Source organism: Macaca thibetana, chromosome 17, assembly GCF_024542745.1.
Source record: "Macaca thibetana thibetana isolate TM-01 chromosome 17, ASM2454274v1, whole genome shotgun sequence".
NCBI lineage: Eukaryota > Metazoa > Chordata > Mammalia > Primates > Cercopithecidae > Macaca > Macaca thibetana.
Genome location: NC_065594.1, coordinates 75320450 through 75344016, shown reverse-complemented (window position 1 = coordinate 75344016; position 23567 = coordinate 75320450). Strand labels below are relative to the sequence as shown.

Genomic DNA, 23567 nt, shown 5'->3' with positions numbered 1-23567 from the left:
ACCTGCTAAATTTTTGTATGTTTAGTAGAGATGGGGTTTCACCACGTTGGCCAGGCTGGTCTGGAACTCCTGACCTCAGGTGATCTGCCTGTCTCAGTCTCCCAAAGTGCTGGGATTACAGGCTTGAGCCACCAGCCCGGCCTCTGTGCTTGTTTATTTAGAGGTAAGGCTCATGGAATTTGAGGCTGGTGGGTGAGGATGTTGGTGGAATGATAGCCCAGCCCACTCCTGCTGACAAGAGAGTGGGTTCTCCCGACAGACAAGAGCAGGTAGGAGAAGAGGAGATAATTACAAATATTGCTAGGGAAGAGATGTTTAGGGAGGGGACTCCTGGAAAAGTCTGGAGTTTCTGCCTAGATTTCATGTGAATTGGGGCATAAATGTAAAGATAATAGCATTTGTTCCCATAGGCTGGTATATTACAGAGAATAACTTTTACAAAAATAAAATTAAAAGTATGAGATATCAGAGAGGTTAAAAAGTAAAAAACAAAAACAAAAACGAAACCCATTACATGCTGATTAAGGGAAGAATCAAGGTTTATCAATAGGAAGGCAAGACCTGTATACTGAAGTTAATAATAAAAGGTAATTACAAATATTTTAAGAAACACACTATTTGCAATATTTGAGTTGGGGAGTGTGAGTGTGGTTGGAGACAGAGGAAGTAACAGAAAGTCCTGACAGGAAAACAAGTTCAGATAGGAAATAATTTATTGTTAGAAAATTATTTCCACTTCTCATCTTAACCATTTGAGTCAAAGGAAAATAGAGTAAGACACATGAAAGAACAACTATTTCCAGACCAATCATCCTCAGACACGTTTTATAAAAGAGATAACCCAAATGGTACCAGGCTATCTCGAGAAGGTTATGGCTTGTAATTTAGTCTGCTCTCAGTGAATGGTACTTTATGTTTACCTTGCACTTTTACTAAGTTGCTCATAACATTCAGAAACTGGAGCCCTCACAGAAATGTCCACGCAACCCAGTCACTTTTCTGAATCCAGCAGCTGAAGAGCTGGAAAGTTCTTTTTCTGCTGACTGTGGTCATGCATGACTGGATAATTTATGGGCAAGACCAACAACCACATCCATATCTCAAATTCATTAATGACCAAGAGAGGGACTTAACCCAGAATCACTCAGAGGATGAAAGTCCTCAGGGAAGGAATCTGTTCAAATAATCAGAGGCTTTTTAAAAATAAAAATAATAATAAATTATGATTTTTCTCAGCAGCACCTTTCAAATACAGGGAGGGCTGTTTCTTACTGCCCAAAGAGAACATTTTGAAGGGTGCCTGAGATTTTTCATGTTAATATCTATACGAAAGGACCAGATGTGATCATAAAATGAAGGAAAACATGAGCAGGGAGAAAATTAGGGGTTAAGAAAATGTCCCAAATTTCAAAAGGGTACATTTTGGAAATTGCCATTGATAACAATTGGTAGCTTTGATAATAACATTGATAGCTTGGTAGCAAACGATAGGAAAATTCGAGAACAGATCATTAAAGAGATGGTGTTTGAACCTTAGAGATAAAAGGGGCTCCTGTTGAGAACCAGGGTGAGCCTCTAAGAGCAAGAGATGTGTATCAAATGCTTTCTCTTTTGAAAAGTTTGCTAGGATGCTTTGAAACATCTATCACACTGTGCTTTGGACAAGAAGGTTGAAGTTGGGCTGATAACCATTCCGATAGACTTGGTAATGACACCAAGGAAGGTGAACCTGGAAAGTCTCCATGCCCTGTGGTCTGCTGCTTGCTCTCACTCATTCAACTCAACAAATGGTTCTGCACTAACTCAACATACATGGATACAGCCTGGATTTTATGCAGGGTGCTCTTCCAGGCAAGGGATAGAAAGAAGTTGTTGGATCCCTGTCTTCACAGGGCTTATAATATAGTAGTGGCAAAGGACAAGTGCACAAGTAACCACAATGCAAGGCAGAGTAGCAAAGCCACAAGAAAAGAAGTACCAGCTGTGTGTGGAGGCTTGCGCCTCTAGTCCCAGCTACTAGGGAGGCCGAGGCAGGAGGATAGCTTGAGCCCAGGAGTTGGAGGCTGCAGTGAGATATGATTGTGCCACTGCACCCTAGCCTGGGTGACAGAGCGAGACCATGTCTCTAAAAACAAAAGAGAAGTACCAAGTGCCAGGGGGACCTTGAAGACAAAGGTCCCTTCTAGCTAGAAGATTAAAAAGCCTTTGCATAAGAGATGTCATTGGTGGTGCAGCTTGAAGGAAGAGAGAGATGTGAAGCGATAAGCAGGTGTTTGCCCCAAATGGCATGAGCAGAGGCACAGAGAAGGGAGAAGCTCATCTCGAAGTCCAGTCTGAGAAGCAGGAGGACTGAAAAGGACAGTCAGGGCTGTTGTGATGCATTCTTCCTGCCAGGAATTGGACATTTCTGGGCGTCCTTGATGGGTGATAGGACTTTGGGACTCAATAATTACACAGTCTCACATTTGAATCCTGCCACAGCCACCACCTTAGCCATGGCACTGAGAAAATGATGGCCCTTCTCCAAGCTCTATGAAGTGACCTCACTTGCAAAACGGGCATGGGTAAAGCTCCTAGTACAAAAGCTCACTCTGGGAACCAAGCGAGGTCACAGTTACAGCGGTGCATGCACAGAGGAAATGCTCTCAATGCAGCTCAACAAAGCCCAGGTTTAAACTGGAGGAAGCTCTGCCTTTGGGGGTCTCATCTGTAGCCTTGATTCGAGCAAGTAGAACGGTGAATAGATTTCTTTTTTACTATTTGACCACAATCTAAACTTAGCAGGGAGAGCCTTGATGCTGAGCCCAGGTAGACAATAACCTGAGCTAGAGACAGGGTGAAGCTCCCTCCAGGGAGAATGGGAGGGGTGACCATCAGATTTGACAGGACTTGGCATTGGCTGGGCGTGCAGTCTGAAGCAGCAGCAGGTGGGCCTTACGTGCTACAGGTGTCTAACCTGGGTGACCAGCTGAATGGAGAAGGAGGCAAGTCAAAGGGGACTGTGAGGAAGACACATGGCAAAGAACATGGAATTCGAAAGCAGGGAGCTTGGCGAGAGCCTGGGATCAGCGCTCTGGGAAAAGAGAGGAGAAGAGAAATGTGCTGCCACCCTCCCGGATTCAGACATCTCAGAGCAACATGAGAAAAATGGGGGAGGGCTCTTAATCCCTGCAGGGTTCCCACAGAGACCCAGAGGGAATGTGCAGAAGGGTTTTAGGTGATGCCAAACTGGGAGATCAGCTAACAGAAACACAACAAAGTCTGGTTTCAAAGCAGTCTTGAAAAGCTAGAATTGTCAGTTAGAGCAAACAACAAAAGCGAACTCATATATTAACTTTCACATAAGGCAGATTCTGCTATTATCTTCATTTTACAGATAAGAAAACTGACACACAAGGCCAGGTGCAGTAGCTCATGCCTGTAATCCCAGCACTTTGGAAGGCCAAGGTGGGAGAATTGCTTCAGGCCAGGAGTTCAAGACCTACCTGGGCAACATAGGGAGAGCCCTGTCTCTACAAAAAAATTTAAAAATTAGCCAGCACGGTGGTGTGCACCTATAGTCCCAGCTACTCAGAGGCTAAGGCAGGAGGATCCCTTGAGCCCAGGAGTTCAATGTGACAATGAGCTATGATCACACCACTGCACCCCAGCCTAGATGCCAGAGCAAGACCCTGTCTCTAAAAATAAAACAATAAAAAAAGAAAACTGAGTGGCCAGGTGCAGTGGCTCATGCCTGTAATCCCAGCACTTTGGGAGGCAGAGGCGGGTGAATCATTTGAGGTCAGGAGTTCAAGACCATTCTGGCCAATATGATAAAACCCTATCTCTACTAAAAATACAAAAATTAGCTGGGTGTGGTGGTGCATGCCTGTAATCCCAGCTACTTGGGAGGTGGAGGCAGAAGAATCGCTTGAACCTGGGAAATAAAGTTTGCAGTGAGCTGAGGTCACGCCACTGCACTCCAGCCTGGGCGACAGAGCGAGATTAAAATAAATAAATAAATGAAAAAAAGAAAAACTGAAACACAGAGAGAGGTTAAGTCACTAGGTTGGTAGTACAGCTAGTAGCAGCAGACCTGGGATTTCAACAGGATGTCAGGCTTCGAGGTCTGTGGTCTGGAAGGAATGAAGGAGGGAAATGGATCATTATGGAGTATTTATAATTTGTCAGACTCCAAATTTCTCCCAAGGGAGTCCTTAGGAAGCTGGGAGACTTGGAAGGAGGTAAGATGATTTAAAGCATGGTTTAGTGGGACAGGGCATGGTAGCTCACGCCTGTAATCTCGGCACGTTGGGAAGCCCAGGCAGGCGGATTACTTGAGGTCAGGAGTTTGGGACCAGCCTGGCCAGCATGGTGAAACCCTCATCTGTAGTAAAAATACAAAAATTAGCTGGGCATGGTGGCGTGTGCCTATAATCCCAGCTACTCAAGAGGCTGAGGACCGAGAATTGCTTGAACCCGGGAGGTGGAGGCTGCACTGAGCCGAGATCACGCCACTGAACTCCAGACTGGGCGACAGAAAGAGATTCCGCCTCAAAATTAATATAATATAATATAATACAATATAATATAATATAATATAATATAATATAATATGGCTTAGTGGACAAAGATGATGATGTGATGGAAGGTCACTTCTAGGCACCCCATAGGCCTGTGAGAGCCATCTGGGGAGGCAGGAGCTAACTTTTCTGTACTGACCCCTGCCCCGATATGAATGACTTCTGAGCATAGTGTGGATAAGCAGCCATCCCCAGCTGTTTTTGTTCAGGGGGTCACATTCCTCACCGTCTGTGAAAATCTTGGTCCCTAAGTCTTTCTTTCCCTCTGAAGACTATGCGTGTGATATGTATGAGGTGTCTGCAAGGTGCATAGTGTATGTATATGTATGTAGTTAGGTGTGGAGCTTGCATTGTTGTATTTGGGTCAATGGGTGTCTATGTGTGTGTGGTGCCTGCCTGTATGGTGAATGCACATCTGTGTGTATGTGCTGACTAGTGTGTATTTTTCTGTGTGTGTGTGTGTGTGTGTGTGTAGTGTGTAGAGGTGTCTGCATGGTAAGAGATTGTGTGTATGAGTAGTTAGCTGTAGAACCTGCCTGGCATATGCGTGTGCATGTGTGTGCCTGTGTGGTGTGGGCAGTCTAGTGTATGTTTATTTCACAACACTAGATGGAATTGGAGCAAAAGCTGGATAGCTTAGCACCTGTGCAAAGGAAGATCAGCCCACCTCTCCCAAGAGGGCTCACCGAAGGCACAGGAAGCAGAGGCAGAAAGAGCCTGGCAAGGGAGAGGCTGCACGGCTGCACCCCCGCAGGGACCCCCGCAGGGCAGCTTTGAGGCTGCAGGTGGGATGGGAAGACTCCTGGGGAGGACTTTCTCGGGCTCCACACCTGCTGTCCCGGACACTCCTGACTTGAAGCTGGAATAGAGGGAGCCACTAGGATAACATGCGTATTTTTCCAGGTGAAAAAATGGATACACACACATACACACACACACACACGCACACACGTGCCCTCCCCCTTCTCATTTTCTCCCAAATTCTCACAGCTAGGAGCCATGCTTTGACAGTTCTTCCCGAGGTGTGGGGTAAGAGAAAGCAAGTCCTGGTGAAGGAGCTGAAGCAGGGAGGCAAAGGAGAGGCACTGGGGATCAGGCAGATCAATGATGTCCAGAGCATAATGTTCAGGACAGGCACTGGGGCAGAACTGAGCCACCAGGCATGCTGGAGTTGGGGGATGGGACCCGTCATAAGGCAGATCTACCACCTGGAACCAGACATCAGTCGCCAGGAAAAAAGTGACAGGTCTGCGGTCCAGGTTTAAACAGGAGAGTGGGCAGCAGCTGACCTCCAGGAGCTGGAAGGCTGAGCAAAGTGGCACAAACAGAGCCAAGGCGCAGCGTCAAGGAAGGACCTCGGCCACTGCAGCAGCGTCAGTTTAGTGGGGACGTTTGTAGGAGTCCTCCAGTGCAGGCTGAAATCCCCTGATACGACTGGCTCAAGGCTTGCTGGTGGAAATGAAGGAGAACATCTGGCGGTAGTAAGATAAGAAGAAAATTGTCTTCCATTTCCCCCTGCCCACCTCACAAATGTCCACATTCTGTGTTCTGGAGAAAATCAGCCTCCCAGTAGGATGGCGGGTCCGTTTTTATGCATGGACTATATTTGGTGAGTATAAACTAAAAATATCAACCCAAGGAAATTTAGTTAAAGGCAGGACTTGTTCTCTTGTATCCCCCCGCCCCCACCATCACTCTGTGCCTGGATTTAGAAGTAGTCATCCCTTCTCCCAGAAAAGGTTAGATGGCACACACTATGGGCTTCTTAGCACCCTTCCAGATATCAGCTAGAGATGGAGAGCTACGTATTTCTTATATTAATTATATTAACTCTTTTTTTTTTTTTGAGACAGAGTCTCGCTCTGTTGCCCAGGCTGGAGTGCAGTGGCACGATCTCGGTTCACTGCAACCTCTGCCTCCTGGGTTCAAGCAATTCTCCTGCCTCAGCCTCCTGAATACCTGGGATTACAGGTGCCTGCCACCATGCCAGGCTAATTTTTGTATTTTTAGAAGAGGCGGAGTTTCACCATGTTGGCCAGGCTGGTCTCAGACTCCTGACCTCAGGTGATCCTCCCGCCTTGGCCTCCCAAAGTGCTGGGATTACAGGCATGAGCCACTGTGTCCAGAATTCTTATATTAATTCTAACATTGATTAACATATAGGTTTAAATAGAATGGTATTAACATAACATATATAACGTTTACTGCTTCAATTCCTGGTCCCTTCTAGGCTGTGAACATCTAAGGGCAGAGACGAGGTATTTTTATTGCTGTATTCCAAGTTATCTAGCACAGAGCTTGGCAGCTGTTCAAAACTACTGAAGTCAATACACAAATCAGAGACATAGATTTTTAAATATTTGTGTTTATTTGTACATGTGCACAGAATCTCAGACCTCTCACACTGGAAATTGCTTGGGAGATTACCTCGTCTACCTTCCCAGCCAGTGCAGGAAGGGGTTCTACAGCCTCTTAGCAGACTACCATCAACCTCCTCTGGAAACTTCTAGCCAGGTCTCTGTGAGACAGCCTGTCCCATTGCAGGGCAACTCTGATAGAAATGACTTCTTCAAAGTGATCCTAAACCAGACTCTCTAGAAACATCTACTCAATATCTTCTCCCACTCTGTGCCCTATATATTTGTTTCCGTTTCTTCCAGGTTAAACAAATGGCCATGAGAAGTGATTTCAAAACCTCTCATCCTCCTAGTCACCCTCCTCTAGAATCAATTAATTGGTTTATGTTCATGTCCCTTAAAATATATGGTGTGTAAGACTAGAACTATGCAATTTGACTACAGAGTAGTTGGGGACTATTACCCGTCTCACTTTGTTATTCCTGTGCTATTAATGTCACCTACAATTGCATTAATCTTTGTAGCTATCACATTTTCCTCTTGATTTGTATTAGACATCTAAAAAGCACAGTTTAAAAAAAAAACTCAGTCAAGCTAATCTGTCTCACTGTCTACAATTGGTTTTTCAAGGCCAAACCCCATTAAGTTAAGAAACTGACTGATTGAGATCTTGGTACGTATTGGAAAACACCGCAGGAGAAGGAACTAGAGGTTACGTTGGGACCAGCTTTCTCTATCCCACTGCCCATCAAGTTTCCTGGCAGGAATCCTTGGAGATATCCTTGACCCCTCTCATTCCTTACAAGTCACCAAGACTCAACAATTCTGCCTCCAAATATCTTCTTGTATTCCCACTGCTATGCCCTTTGCTCAGATTCTAACACGTTAAGTGCAAATCCCAAGGGTTTCAATGTTTCAGTAGCTTTCAGCTTCTTCCAGACAAAGTCTGGATCCCTTTGGAGGGCTTAAAGGTCTCTTTGGGCACTTTTGTTATCGACATCTGCAGCCAGATGCTCTCCCTCCCTCTGTGCACATCTTAGGTATCAGCCATTCCAGTTATGTGCTTCCTGTTCCTGCACGCACTTGCCTTCCTCCCGCTTTTAGGTCTTTGCTTGTATGTCCCAGGCATTGTTCTAGACGCTGTATGCAAATTCACGCATTCAGTCCTCACCATCATCCTCTGAAGTAGATAATATTCCCATTTAACAGACAGGAGTGCTCAGGCCAGGCATGGTGGCTCCTGTCTGTAATCCCAGCACTTTGGGAGGCCGAGGCAGGCAGATCACCTGAGGTCAGGAGTTCGAGACCAGCCTGATCAACAAGATGAAACACTGTCTCTACTAAAAACAGAAAAATTAGCCAGGAATGGTGGTGCACATCTGTGCTGAGGCACGAGAATCGCTTGAATCCGGGAGGAGCAGGTGGCAGTGAGCTGAGATAGCACCACTGCACTCCTGTCTGTGTGACAGAGACTCTGTTAAAAAAAAAAAAAAAAAAAAAAGAAAGAAGAAAGAAAAAAGAAAACTAAACTAAAACAAAAAATAGATGAGGGAGCTCAAATGTTAAGCATTCTTCCCAGAAACATGCAGTTAATGATTTTTGCAGCTGAATGAGTCCCTCAGCCTAAAATGCCCTCCTTTCCTCAGCAAACTTCTTGTCAAACTTCTGCCCATCTTTCAAGACAGTACAAGCCTCAGCTCTTTGGGAAGACTGCCTCCCTCTGAACGTAACCGTCCAATAACGTTTAGCATTCGGGGCTAATTGCTAAATGGTTGCCTTACTCCCAACAGCATATATCTGAAGACCTGCCCCTGTCCTGTTCCTCCCTGAGTCCTCAGAGCCTATATTCTGCACTAGGAATCCACTGAATGATTTGCCAAATTATCATCCTTCGGTAATCAACTTTTCCTGCAATGCACATAAAAATCTGTCAAAAGTTTAATTGTAGACCTGCTGGCTTCTGAAAATCAAGTCAATTATCCCAAGTTCATTTAGGAGCAGTGGCGCTTCGTATAATGTACATTACCTACATATGCACAGGGGCAGGAAGGTTTTAAATGACTAAGCCCAGCACACCATTTGCTCAGAAAATGTTCCTCAAGTACATCTCTTTTAGGATACCATTTAGTCTATGAGGTGTGAGGAAAGTTGTGCAGTGGAGACAACCAGATGGGCAATGAGCAGGGAGAGGAGTTATGAACCTTGTGAAAGATAAACCTGAACCTTTTCTATGCTACATGTTCACCAGGAGAAAATCAGAGACGTATGAAGTCTTAAAGGAGTGGGGGACAGCAAAATCCATGCCTTGCTGTCCTACAGTCCAAACACCACCAAGGGCTCTGGTATCTATGCTGTATTAACTCTGTTTTCTTGTTTTCTGTATTCTCCATGCTCTGGCATCTGGGGCCTCGCTGACTTGGGGGAAACTGCTCCTCCAACCCAAGGGCTAGCCAGTTATTACAGATAGTAAATGACTCCCTACAAGCACATCTTTCATAAGCAAACCAACCATCCCAAAGACCACACCCCCAACTACCTCCTTTCCCAAGTGTTTACCCATTAAGCAGGTATTTCCTTGCCCTAATCACCCCAGGGTGGCAACCAGACAACTTGGGACTCCTACAACTTGGGACGCCTACACTCCAGAGCCTGCTGAAAGTATTAAAACGAGCCAATCCTAAACCTGCTTAGTTTTCCCAGCCTGGCTTATTCCTTCCCACAAAAATCACAACAAGGACTCACGAACATGAGTTTCCCACCCAGCTCCTGAATGACCCTGGTTCTTCCCTGCGTGGCCCCGCATGCCATGCCGTGTCTCCCACTTCTCGGGATCGACGAGTATAAAACTTCTTTCCTGACAGTCATTTCCATGTCTGTGCATCTTACTATACCCGATTAAAACAAATCCCCAGTTCATTTTAAACACAGGTTAGTCTACATCATAGAATAAGATTCTTTTCCTTAACCTTCCCCACAAGCTTTTGAAGCGTGTAACTAGACATCATTATTGTCAACAACATCATCATCATCGTTATACTACAGCTAAGAGAGGGAAACAAGGGCAAATGCCAGGGATTCACCGAAGGTCCACAAAACATGGCCAAGCTGGGACTTAAACACAAATTTGGGGGCTAGTACCAGATGCTGGCCGTTTCCCCAAAAAGATTTGAAGAAGCCCATAGGAAGTTAGAAATATGGTCCCCAGTGAACCTCAGTTGCTTCGTATATAAAATGGAGACTACAGAGTATCTTTCTTCTGGAGAACTATGACAATGTATGTGAAAGCACTTTGTAAAACACACTGTATACATGCATTTAAAAACCAGTGACTTCATGTTACATGATTAAAGTCATCAATGAATAACATGACGGCTAACTTATGATCGTGACAGCTGCTCATGATGTAAAGTATTTTACATTATCATTTCATTTAACCCTGACAACAACCCTATGAGTTGATTTAATAATCATTAATTCATAATTAGTATTATTACCTCCATTTGCAAATGAGAAGATTGAGTCTATGAGAAGTTAAGGAATGTGCTCGAGTTTGCACTGTTAGCTCTGTGTGGAGCTATGATTCAAACCCATATATTAAACTGTCTGTCCCAAAGTTTTTCCCTGCCCTCAGAACTAAGAATACTCAAGTAAACATTTGCTCTTTTTGGCTGCCCGGCATACCAAACACACCCTAAGCCTGGAGGAGCCCTGCCTTCCCCTGTGGAGCCCAAAGGGAGCCTTTTCTCCCCATTCTGAGCTATTACAATGTGTGATTGACACAAGGAATAGATCCATGTCTTTAGTGAGAAGTTGACATCGAAATGCAAGGTGGTCTTGCCTCATACAAAATAGCAAATCTTAAGGGCAAACTATAGTCCAGTATCCTTCACATCATGAGCACAATATCCTTCACATCATGAAAAATATGACATAGGACACGCGGCAAAGGAGCAAAGGCATGCTTCTATCAGGGTTTGCGTTCCAAGAGGCAGCTACTGCAGTCCTGGTTGGAAACAAATGGATACAGCAGAGTAATAGCCACCTTCCTACAGCTAAGATGTGACCTTTCAAGGCATTGAAAGAGATATTCATGGACATAATTGCCACTGTTTATGGAGAGCCTTATTTGTGTCTGGTACTACATACGACACTTTACCTGTGTTATTTGTTGGTTGTTTTTTGCTTTTTTGAGACAGGGTCTCACTCTGTCACCCAAGCTAGAGTGAAGAGGCTCAATCACAGCTCACTGCAGCCTTGTCCTCCCTGGCTCAGGTGATCCTCCCACCTCAGCCTCCTGAGTAGCTGGGACCATAGGTGCCCACCATCACGGCCGCCTAATTTTTGTATTTTTTTGTAGAGACAGGGTTTCACCATGTTGCCCAGGCTGGTCTCAAACTTCTGCACTCAAGCGATCCACCTGGCTTCGTCTCCCAAAGTGCTAGGATTACAGGCATGAGCCACCATGCCTGGCCATATGTGTCTTATTTAATCACCATTTAACAGGAAAGCACACTGAAGCTCAGAGGGATTAAGACCCGTTAGTAAATGTTACGTCCATCAGATTCCTAAGACCAAACTCCAAGCAAAGATTTCTCAAACATTTAATGTGCATAGAAGACACCTGGAGATCTTATAAAATTGCAGATTCTGATTCAATAGGTCTGTAGTGGGGCCTGAGATTCTGCATTTCAAACAAGCTCCCAGGAGATATAGATGCTGCTGGCTGGTGGACCACATTTCAAGAAGCAATACTCTAAATGTTTGTGCTTCTTAGATACCATCATAAAAAATATTCATGGCAGGCCAGGTGTGGTGGCTCAAGCTTGTAATCCCAGCACTTTGGGAGGCTGAGACAGGAGGATTGCTTGAAGCCAGGAGTTTGAGATAAACTTGGGCAACACAGTGAGATTCCCATCTCACTGTGTCCAGCTAATGTGAAAATTAGCTGGACGGTTGGCATGTACCTGTAGTCCCAGCTACTCAGGAGGATGAGATGGGAGGATTGCTTAAACCCAGGAAGTTGAGCTGTGATCACGCCACTGCACCCCAGCCTGGGAGACACAGCAAGACCCTGTCTCAAAAAGGAAAGAAAAGACCACAAAAACAAATCCATGGCTCTTTTACTTGTTCTAAGCACTTCCCTAGGACGCTCTCCCTTTTCTAGAGCTTGGTGACATGAGAAGAGATTCCCTCTGCAATATAAATGTCAGAATTTAACTCAATGAACAATTTCTCCTTCCATTTATTCAATCCACACACCTTCGCTGAGTGCCTTCTAAGCCAGACATAGCGTAGGTATGGGGGAGACCAGGATAAATGAGATAAGGTCCTGGCCTCTAGGACAGGAGCTATGGGTGGAGACAAGATATCTTAAAAAGTGTCTGATGCTTCCATGAAAGAACAGCCTGCAGCACACTGCCTTAGGATCCCCAGTCCAATCGTCCACTGCTATGGCAACTGAGGTCAGTCTGACCACTCCAGCGCCATCTTCACCACTGTAAGGCTAGGGCACTTTTCAGCATTGTGCCTTCTAACCATATTGATACAGAGACAATTTTACAGTGGCTCAACCTGTCCAGATTCTACTGCAAAAGTCCAATTCACCTACCTTGGGTTATGACTGTGTCAGTACACATATAATATTATGCCCCCGTTTGTTGGAACAGAAACATGTTGAATGTTTCTTGGACTTCACCCAGGCTGGAATGCAGCAGTGCAGTATCAGCTCACTGCAGTCCCAACCTCCCCAGTTCAAGCAATCCTCTCACCTCAGCCTCCCAAGTAGTTGGAACTACAGATGTGTGCTGCCATGCTTGGCTATGTTTAAATGTTTTTTTTTTTGTAGGGACAGGGTCTCCCTCTGTTGCCCAGGCTGGTCTTGAACACCTTGGCTCAAGTGACCCTCCTGCCTCAGTCTCCCGAAGTACTGGGATTATAAGCATGAGCCACCACACCCAGCTTCTTTATACTTTTAAATAATTTTATATGCATTTGGGACATAGCATAAAAACTAATCTGAAATTAAATTTAAGTTTATTTAATGAAACTTAGTTTCAGAAAGCAGCATGAGGATCTTAGCGAATGGAAAGGTAAGTGTTATCCAAGGGTGCAGTTATCTATTAAAAGTATTAATATTGGCCAGGCTCAGTGGCTCATGCCTGTAATCCCAGCACTTTGGGAGGCCGAAGTGGGTGGATCACAAGGTCAGGAGTTTGAGACCAGCCTGGCCAAGATAGTGAAATCCCATCTCTACTAAAAATACAAAAATTAGCCGGGCATGGTGGCACGAGCCTGTAGTCCCAGCTCCTTGGGAGGCTGAGGCAGGAGAATCACTTGAACCCGGGAGGCAGAGGTTGTGGTGAGTTGAGATCACGCCACTGCACTCCAGCCTGAGTAACAGAGCGAGACTCTCTCTCAAAAAAAAAAGAAAAGTGTTAATATTTTGGAGGCATCTAACTTATTTATTTTCCCTCACTGACATAGTAATTCATTTTCATTTATTAATTATTATTGTTTGATATTTACTATTATTATTTAATCATGGACTAAGGCACTGCTATGTTGTGACTCTTTGTGTACCCCCAAATTTATATGTGGAAATCCTAACCCCCAAAATGATGGTATTCATAGGTGGAGCCCTTTGGGAGGTGATTAGGTCAGGAAGACACAGCCCTCATGAATAGGATTAGTGCTGTTATAAAAGAGGCCCCAGAGGCCGGGCACGGTGGCTCATGCCTGTAATCCCAGCATTTTGGGAGGCTGAGGCAGACAGATCTCTTGAGGACAGGATTTTGAGACCAACCTGGACAACCAGGCAAAACTCCGTCTCTATTAAAAATACAAAAAATTAGCTGGGTGTGGTGGTGGACGCCTGTAGTCCCCGCTACTTGGGAGGCGGAAGCAGGAGAATCGCTTAAGCTGGGAGGCAGAGGTTGAGATTGCACTACTGTACTCCAACCTGGGCAATACAGCAAGACTCAGTCTCAAAATAGTAATAAAAATAATAATAAAATAAAATAAAAAAGAGGTCTCAGAGAGCTGCCTTGCCCCTTCCACCACGTGAGGATGCAGTGAGAAGGTGCCATCTATGGGCCCTCGCCATGCACTGAATCTGCCAGTGTCTCGATTTAGGACTTCACAGCCTCCAGAACTATGAGAAATAAGTTTCTGGTGTTAATGAATTACCCAGTTTACAGTGTTTTGTTATTGCAGCCTGAGTGGACTAACACAGGCATACATTCTAACTAGCAAGAAGTCTAAAGTGATGACATCAGATGGCTCCCAGCTGTTCCCTAGATGTGACTAAACCCCCAGAAAACCCTCTTTCTCTAGCAAGTAGCATTCCTTGCGATGGAGTCTTGCTCTGTCACCCAGGCTGGAGTGCAGCTCGATCTTGGCTCACTGCAACCTCTGCCTCCTGGGTTCAAGTGATTCTCCTGCCTCAGCCTCCCAAATAGCGGGGACTACAGGTACCCGCCACCACGCCTGGCTAATGTTTGTATTTTTAGTAGAGACAGGGTTTCACCAAGTTGGTCAGGCTGGTCTTGAACTCCTGACCTCAGGTGATCCACCTGCCTCGGCCTCCCAAAGTGCTGGGATTACAGGCATGAGCCACCATGCCTGGCCTCTTTACCCCCATTTTTATGGCATGGCCGAATAAGGGAGTGGGGAGAGAGGTGAAGCAACTGGAAAGTGAGGAGAGAAGGCTCACACTCCTGTAGACAGCCAGCATCATTTGACTGCAGCTTCCAGATGACTGTTTGGTTTCATTCCACTGAAATCCTGGCACTTTTACTTGGGTCTTGTGGTCACTTAAGGTCATTTAAACCTATCTCAACCCAGATGCAGAGAAGACTGTAAACAGTCAGGAACACAGGAAGCTGGTCAAGATAATAGATAAGGCAGGTGGCAGGGAAGGCCTTGGCAGGGCACGGTGGCTCATGCCTATAATCCCAGCACTCTGGGAGGCCTAGGCTGGAGGATCACTGGAACCCAGGAGTTTGAGACCACCCCAGGCAATATCACAAGACCCTGTCTTTACCATGTCCAGCAAATTTTGTTTATAAATACAATTATAAACAAAATTATAATTACTTATAAGTAAAATTAGCCGGGCATGGTGGCACGTGCCTGTAGTACCAGCTCCTCAGGAGGCTGCGATGGGAGGATCACTTGGGCTCAGGAAGTCAAGGCTGAAGTGAGCTATGATCATGCCACTGCACTCCAGCCTGGGTGATAGAGTGAGACACTGTCTTAAAAAACAAAAATTAAAAACAGAAGGAAAGACCTTAATCCCATGAGCAACTATAACCATTATAATAGAGGATAGTTTTATCGCTATAATTCTTTGGGAAACTTCTACTGCCAGGTGGCCAAGCACTGTGAAGTTCTCGAATTGAACTTCAGGTTGAAAGATATCTGAAGGAACTCTTGGAGACCCGTTCTCTTAATTTAAGGATGAGGCACAGAAGGTGTCATTGCTGAAGTCAAAGTCTCATAGCAAGTCATAAAGGAGGCAGAATGCGAGGCTCAGTCTGCTGAATCATAATCCAGTGACCTTCCTTCGGGTTGCCTGTACGCATTTCTTCACTCGCTCCTCAATTCAGCACAGTCCAGCCTTCCTCCAGGAATACAATTTTGCCCTCATCGTGAACCATCTGTAGTCTCACTCATTACTTGGCTTATTCAGTCATTTTGCAGCTCTATATCTGGAAACCAGCATGTGCCAGGGGCACGACAGGAACATGACAGATCCAGCCCCTGTCCCAAGGTGATCATGATTTGCTTCAATTTCTCACTGCAGCCACGCTTCCAGGATTCAGTCTTCCCCCTCAGAAAGAACTGCTTCTCTCCCTACTATGAGAGATGCTTTACTTTCACAGTGAAAGCATTCCTATTAATGTTGCTATGAGAGAAAAACAAAACACAACAAAACAGGAGACCTAGTTTATGGTAGACTTAGTGTCTAAAGATAGTGAATTGGCTTTGGATTTTAATCAAGCTTTCAGGCTGTAATAAGAATTGAATTGCAGGTGTCCCTATGGTTTATTTCACAGAATGACAGCTGAAGGTGGCCTCCGTATTTTTTTACAATAGCTATAAATGCTGCTCACCCAAAAAGCTGTTTGCTAACATCAACTTTTTAAGGGATGTAGTCACTATTAATCCAAATGAAGCCCTAAAAAGCTGTGGCTACACTGGAGCATTCAAGAGGGTTAGCTATGAGAAGGTATGACTCCAGCAATGAAGTTATATAATCAGCAAGAAAAAAAAAATACAACCCCGACAGCTTAGAAAGATTTTCTGCTGTTCTTTCTTAGAGGAGGTTTAATCTGGCCTAAGTCTAAGAAGATTTGTCTCAAATTGACAATGCAGGCTTAAATAGTTTATTATTTTAAAAGGTGACATAGCCATTTTCATTCTTCATTGACTTCTGAGTTCTTTTCTCAATTTGTAATTATTGCGACGTTGGAGAGATTATTGGCATAGATAGCTTTTCCAATTCCCTCATTGTTATGTTTTCAAATAGGAATAAAAGAAAAGCAACCAGCAATGACTCCATGGGAAAGGAAATCCAAATGTGTGAATCCCTGTTTCCTTTGGAAATAAGAATCAGTGTTTCTGACATTGAAAATAGATTTCTGCAGCAAAGTGTATCATTTACAAAGATTGTGACTCAGGATGAAGAAGGTAGAGAGATTATATTAATTTAATTGTACTTGTTCTTGGGGAAGCATTGTCAGTGGGTAAGATTTTCAAACTACCTACCTGCAGGGGATACAGGAGATACAGAATAAATTATTTTTACAATCAATAAGCAAAGTTAACTTTAAAAATAAAGTTTTGGCCAGGGTGGTGGCTCATGCTTATAATCCCAGCACGTTAGGCGGACAAGGCAGTAAGATTGCTTGAACCCAGGAGTTCAAGACCAGCCTAGGTAACATAGTGAGACTTCATCTCTACAAAAACCTTTAAAAATTAGCCAAGTGTGGCGGCATGTGCCTATACTCCCAGCTACTTGGGAGGCTGAGGTGGGAGGATCACTTGAACCTGGGAGGTGGAGGTGGTAGTGAGCTGAGATTGCACCACTGCGCTCCAACCAGGGCAACAAAGCAAGGTTCTGTCTCAAAAACAATAAATACAAACTAAGAAGGTTTTAAGGGTGAGAGATATCTGGACCATCATAAATGCTAGTAATAAAATTCCTAACTCTGTGATGATGTGTTTGGGGAAGTAGCAAGTTGAAGTCATGTAAAGTGTACCATGGTTCTTTAACCCACTTTGAAACTAAAGTTGAACACATATTTCCAATAACTGGGTTTCATTAAGAAATACAGAATGAAACATGTTAAGGCAATTTTCTTTCTTTCTTTCTGTTTCTTTTTGGCCTGAGGAAGTACAGGAATTTAGGATCAAGTATGGTTTACCAATGACATTTTAAGATGAGGCCGGGCACGGTGGCTCAGGCCTATCATCTCGGCATTTTGGGAGTCAGAGACAGGTGAATCTCTTGAGCTCAGGAGTTCGAGACCGCCCTTGGCAACACAGGGAGACCCCATCTCAAAATATATATATATATAATAATTGAACATATAAAAGATGAACCCAATTAAAAACAAACAGACTTACCACATGCCATCTCTTCTACCTGATTCCTAAGGTGAAAAAGGGCCAAGAGGGGCCTCTGGATAAAGAACGACTATAAGACATGCAGAATGACAACAGGGTCTCCACACACACTCTTCTTTCCCTTTAAAAATTCCCCTGTTTCTAGGCAGTGTTCTATAGCAGAAGGAACAGTGTTGAAATACCCCAAAATAAGTTTAGAAGTTGAGTCTGAAGAGAGACACAGCATGGATTCCTCAAATGGGTACCTTGGAAAGTCCATGTTATTTCAGGGCCTAACTGAGGCATCCATGCTTGAATATTTCTTTTGATTGTCATTAGAAATCTCCTGGATTTAGTTAAGTATTCTCTCTTTATCCCCTGGCACTCGCTGTAGACTAATGATGTGCATACTTGACACAAAATCTCCTAACATATTTTGCTTCAGTAACTTCCTAGTTAAAATTTTATTTCATTTTCTTTACTGGGGCCAAGGTACAGTTTTACTATTTGACTGTGAAAAGTCTGTGTTTTACCAAAAAACAAGGAGCAATTTTTAAGATAATAAACCCACAACTTGTGGCAGATTTGTAAATGTATCAAATGTGCAGAAAGCAGAGGCAGATAGTAATTCTCATAATGACATGAAAGCAAATGACAATTGTTTCCCTGAAGGCATCCTGGAGTATGAAAATGTCCTTAAAAAATATGTGTTCCCTCTTTGAGATATGTATACTTGTGATAGAATTTCTAATATGCACAACGATGAAAACTTGCCCCATGTATTTTTAAAACAAATAAATAAAACCAGGTAACCAAAGGGGAAAGTAAACAGCATTTTCTTTCACTTAACTGCTTTCAAACTTTTCTTGCTGTTATTTTATCATTCAATATGGTTTTTTTGTTTTGTTTTGTTTTATATCTAGGCTGTGACAAACATTAAAAAAAAACATGGAAACCCCTCTGAAAATAGAATTCCTTCCTTTGTTATCAGGAATCTAGGATAAAGTAGATGTAAGGAGACATACGGATTACCTTACAGGCCTTTTGGAATACCCAGTGTGACTCCAAAGGAAAGAGTGGAAGTGGCTGCATTGTTTTAAAAGCCAGTTTCAGACAGCAAGCTGCCACGCCGACGCCGACCCCATTCTGCACGTCAGCCCGCCCGCGCCCACCATGGCCACAGTTCAGCAGCTGGAAGGAAGATGGCGCCTGGTGGATAGCAAAGGCTTTGATGAATACATGAAGGAGCTAGGAGTGGGAATAGCTTTGCGAAAAATGGGCGCAATGGCCAAGCCAGACTGTATCATCACTTGTGATGGCAAAAACCTCACCATAAAAACTGAGAGCACTTTGAAAACAACACAGTTTTCTTGTACCCTGGGAGAGAAATTTGAAGAAACCACAGCTGATGGCAGAAAAACTCAGACTGTCTGCAGCTTTACAGATGGTGCATTGGTTCAGCATCAGGAGTGGGATGGGAAGGAAAGCACAATAACAAGAAAATTGAAAGATGGGAAATTAGTGGTGGACTGTGTCATGAACAATGTCACCTGTACTCGGATCTATGAAAAAGTAGAATAAAAATTCCATCATCACTTTGGACAGGAATTAACTAAGAGAATGACCAAGCTCAGTTCAATGAGCAAATCTCCATACTGTTTTTTTTTTTTTTTTTTCATTACTGTGTTCAATTATCTTTATCACAAACATTTTACGTGTAGCTGTTTCAAAGTGTGTTGGATTAATTAGGATCATCCCTTGGTTAATAAAGAAATGTGTTTGTGCTAAAAAAAAAAAAAAAAAAAAAAAAAAAAAAAAAAAAAGCCAGTTTCAATTTGCCATCATTTGCCAGTTCCAATCTATCAATGGCATATTCCATATATATGTGTGTTATATATGTGTGTGCATGTATATGTGTATATACATTCATATAGATACCTGTGTGTTATATATGTGTATGTATAGATACACATGTGTGCATATATATACACATATAGATACCTCTGTGTGTGTGTGTGTGTATATGTATAGAGAGAGAGAGAGAGAGGAAGAGAGACAAGTTTAAATCAATGAGAACGTTTCCTATATAGAGGTGATGACCCCTCAAGATTCCTCCATGACTCAAGGCAAATTGAAACTGACTTTTAAAACAATCTAATCACTTCCACTCTTCCCTCTGGAGTCACACTGAGTATTCCAAAAGCCCCGTAAGGTTATTCTTACATCTCCTTTGTCAAATAAAATAAATAATGTCATTCTTTCAGCCAATACTCATACACCCCATCCTTCCTAGGCAAATCGTGGCACTGTGATTAAGCACTCAGTCTTCAGAGAGTTAACAACCAGCCATAGACAGCTACTTCAGCACAGTTGGAGGGGGAAAGTACATTTTACCTCCACCCCAAACAAAGCCATTATATTTACCTGCTACTTTGAAGATAGTAAAATGCGGTCGGCAATGGAAAGAACCCAACGCGTTACCTGCGCAGTTCATCCATAGACCCTGGTAAACCCAAGTGGCTGTTATCACCGAGGAGGCTCGCGTGGTCACTTTCCACTCATTGGACGTGGTAGCAGCAACGAGAGCTCCAAACCCTCCGACACCAGACACCAGAGCCCAGATCTGCGCCCTGGACATGTCGCGCCGCCTTCGCCAGTGACACTGTCCGGACAGAACGCTTTGGTGGTCTAGGCATGCAGCTGATAGAGAACACTTTGACAAGCGTCACAGCCAGCGGATGTGGGTAGGTGACAGCGTTTCATGCTCGGATGGCCTGAGGAAGTACAGGAATTTAGGATCAAGTATGGTTTACCAAAGACATTTTAAAGATGGCCTGAAAGAGTCGTTCTGATTTTCTACACGGATATTTATTAAAATTTCGTAGATGAATTTTAAGGGTTTTGATTTCGCAGATCTTTTTTAACTTGCCACCATAGTTAATGCTTAATTTTCTGTTAGCCTGAAGCTTAACGAACCGTGCAACTACCAGATATTACAAAGTACAAATTATACAGTAGCAGTTAAGGCTTATTTGATCAATTGCTTTAGTCTTACCTGCTTTTGAATCTTTACATAATTGAATCATATTGTAGAAATTCTCCTATAACCTATTTTTTTTTCACATAACACTGAATTTGAGGAATTTATCCATGCTCAGGAATGTAGTTGTCATTCATTAACTATTACAGCTGAATATAGTATTTCATTAAATGCAATTTAAGGAACACGATTTATTCATGTTCCTGGAGCTGAACATTCGTGCTGTTCCCTTTTCTCCCTAATAACCATTGGCGCAGCTATAAACATTCTTGGGCATTTCTTCTTGTGCATGTGAGCGAGAGTTTCTCTAGGGCATATCCTAGAATCAGAATTTTGCTAGGATGTAGGAAACACTCATCTTTAACTTTATAGACAATGCTAAATTGTTTGACTAAGTAGTTACAGCAATTTAGAGTCCCACTAGCAGTGGGTAAGTCCTCCGTGTTCCGCTTCATAACACAGTACCTGTGGGGTTGTTGAGACTGTTATTTTTTCTTTTGGCCAGTCTGATGGGTATAAAGGTGTCACATTATGATTACTAATTTATATTTTCTGATTACTAAGGAGGTTGAGCATCTTTTTGTGTGTTTATTGGTTATGTTTTTGTCTACAATGAAATATGCAACTTTTGCTCACCTATCTATTGAGTTGTTTGACTTTTTATAACTTATTTTTAGTTATCTATATACTCAAGATAGTAATCTTTTGTGGATTATTTATGTTGCGGGTATCTTCCCCCAGTTTGTGGTTTCTCTTTATGTGGCCATTTGAGAAACAGTCTTGGTTTTAATATAGCTAAATTTATCAAGTTTCACCAAGTGATTTGTGGTTTGAGATCTTGATTAAGAAATCCCTATCTTGGGCCTGGCATGGTGGCTCCCACCTGTAATCCCGGCACTTTAGGAGGCCGAGGTGGGAGGATCACTTGAGGCCAGGGGTTTGAGACTAGACTGGGCAACATATTGAGACACTGGCTCTATAGAAAATACAAAAATTAGCTGGGTGTTGTGGTGCAGGCCTGTGGTCCCAGCTACTTGGGAGGCTGAGGTGGGAGGAGGATGGCTTGAACCTGTGAGGTCAAGGCTTCAGTGAGCCATGATTGCACCACACACTCCAGCCTGGGTGACAGAGCTGAGACCTCGTCTCAGAAAAGAAAAGAAATGAAATGAAAAAAAAATGAAAAAAGAGAAGAAAAGGAAAAAGGGGAAAAAAGAAAAAGAAATCTCTATTTAAAAGAAAATAACTTTTTTCCTCTTCACTTCAAAATGTCAGACTTTTAACTTACATATTTAAGTGTTTAAATAATCCAGATTGATTTTTCTGTGTCATGTGATTTGGGACCTATTGTATTTTGCAATGTGGAAACCCACTTTTCCAATTTTCTTGTGTAGTCCCTTGTTTCTCTATTGATCTGCAATGTTACCTCTGTCATACATACTGGGCATCAATATTCACATGATCTGGTTTTGGATTCTTTACTCTGTTCCATTTATCTGCTTGACTGTTCCTAGGCCAGTACAATACTTTCTTAACTACTCTAATTTTATAAATATATCTCAAAATCTTGTTGGTGAGTGTTTTACCTTGCTTACCTTGCTCATCTTTTTCAAGCATGTTCGGATTTTTTTTTTAGCTCTTTGCTATTTCTTATATATTTTTATTTATTTATTTATTTATTTAGAGACAAAGTCTCACTCTGTTGCCCAGGCTGGAGTGCAAAGGCGCAATCTTGGCTGACTGCAACCTCTGCCTCCCGGGTTCAAGTGATTCTCGTGCCTCAGCTTCCCGAGTAGCTAGGACTACAGGTGCCCATCACCACACCCGGCTAATTTTTGTATTTTAGTAGAGACGGGGTTTCACCATGTTGGCCAGACTGGTCTCAAACTCCTGACCTTAGGTGATCCACCTGCCTGAGCCTCCCAAAGTGCTAGGATTACAGGCATGAGCCACTGTGCCTGGCTCTTATATATTTTAGAATCAGTTTATCAAATTAGACACATACACATACATATAGATTGGGAGGTTTGTTGGAATTGTTTTGCACCTATTATTCAGTTAGAGGAAAATGGATAGCTTTATAAAATCAAGTCTTCCTGTTCATGAACATCATATATCTTTTCATTTATTTAACCCATCTTTAATGCTTTTAGTGAAGTTATATACTTTAATCTCTAAAAATAGTTACTTTTTTGTTATATTTATTCTTAAAGTTAAGACTCATTCTAACATCTATTTTGTACTAACAGTTTGTTCAGTTTTTTTCTTGAGTACACATATAGTTTTTCTCCTTTCTTGAGGTGTTTTGAAATTGGGCCCTTTTTTCACATTTCAATTTTTCTCTCCATTAAATCGGAAATTCACTTTATTTGCATTGTTTAATGATTACTAATAGAAGCTTTAATGTATATTTAGCTTAATATATAAAAGTAATTGGCCGGGTACGGTGGCTTACGCCTGTAATCCCAGCACTTTGGGAGGCCAAGGCAGGTAGATCAGCTGAGGTCAGGAGTTCGAGACCAGCCTGGCTAACATGGCGAAACCCCCTCTCTACAAAAGTACAAAAATTAAGGCCGGGCGCGGTGGCTCACGCCTGTAATCCCAGCACTTTGGGAGGCCGAGGCGGGCGGATCACAAGGTCAGGAGATCGAGACCACGGTGAAACCCCGTCTCTACTAAAAATACAAAAAATTAGCCGGGCGCGGTTGTGGGCGCCTGTAGTCCCAGCTACTCGGGAGGCTGAGGCAGGAGAATGGCGTGAACCCGGGAGGCGGAGCTTGCAGTGAGCCGAGATCGCGCCACTGCACTCCAGCCTGGGCGACAGAGCGAGACTCCGTCTCAAAAAAAAAAAAAAAAAAAAAAGTACAAAAATTAGCTGGGCATGATAGCAGGTGCCTGTAATCCCAGCTGCTCAGGAGGCTGAGGTGGAAAAATCACTTGAACCTGGGAGGCAGAGTTTGCAGTGAGCTGAGATCATGCCATTGCACTCCAGCCTGGGCGAGA

The 23567-nt window shown here is 43.3% G+C and overlaps 2 protein-coding genes across 4 annotated transcripts in view; one reads left to right on the top strand and one right to left on the bottom strand.

Moving 5' to 3' along the window:
- CLDN10 (claudin 10) overlaps positions 1-23567 on the bottom strand; it is a 1179064-nt gene that overhangs the window by 121442 nt on the left and 1034055 nt on the right. Inside the window, exon 1 of one of the 3 annotated variants that reach the window (XM_050766567.1) lies at positions 19952-20428. The exons of 1 other annotated variant lie outside the window; for it this stretch is intronic. In XM_050766567.1, the coding sequence (XP_050622524.1) occupies positions 19952-20165 (214 nt within the window). In that variant the 5' untranslated portion in view covers positions 20166-20428. Of the gene's footprint in view, positions 1-19951; positions 20429-23567 lie in introns of those variants that run through there. One more of the 3 variants, XM_050766568.1, reaches the window with a different exon arrangement.
- Positions 18636-19315, top strand: LOC126940582 (fatty acid-binding protein 5). The gene has a single exon (XM_050766570.1). The coding sequence runs from the start codon at positions 18701-18703 to the stop codon at positions 19106-19108; it is 408 nt and encodes a 135-aa protein (XP_050622527.1). The 5' UTR covers positions 18636-18700; the 3' UTR covers positions 19109-19315.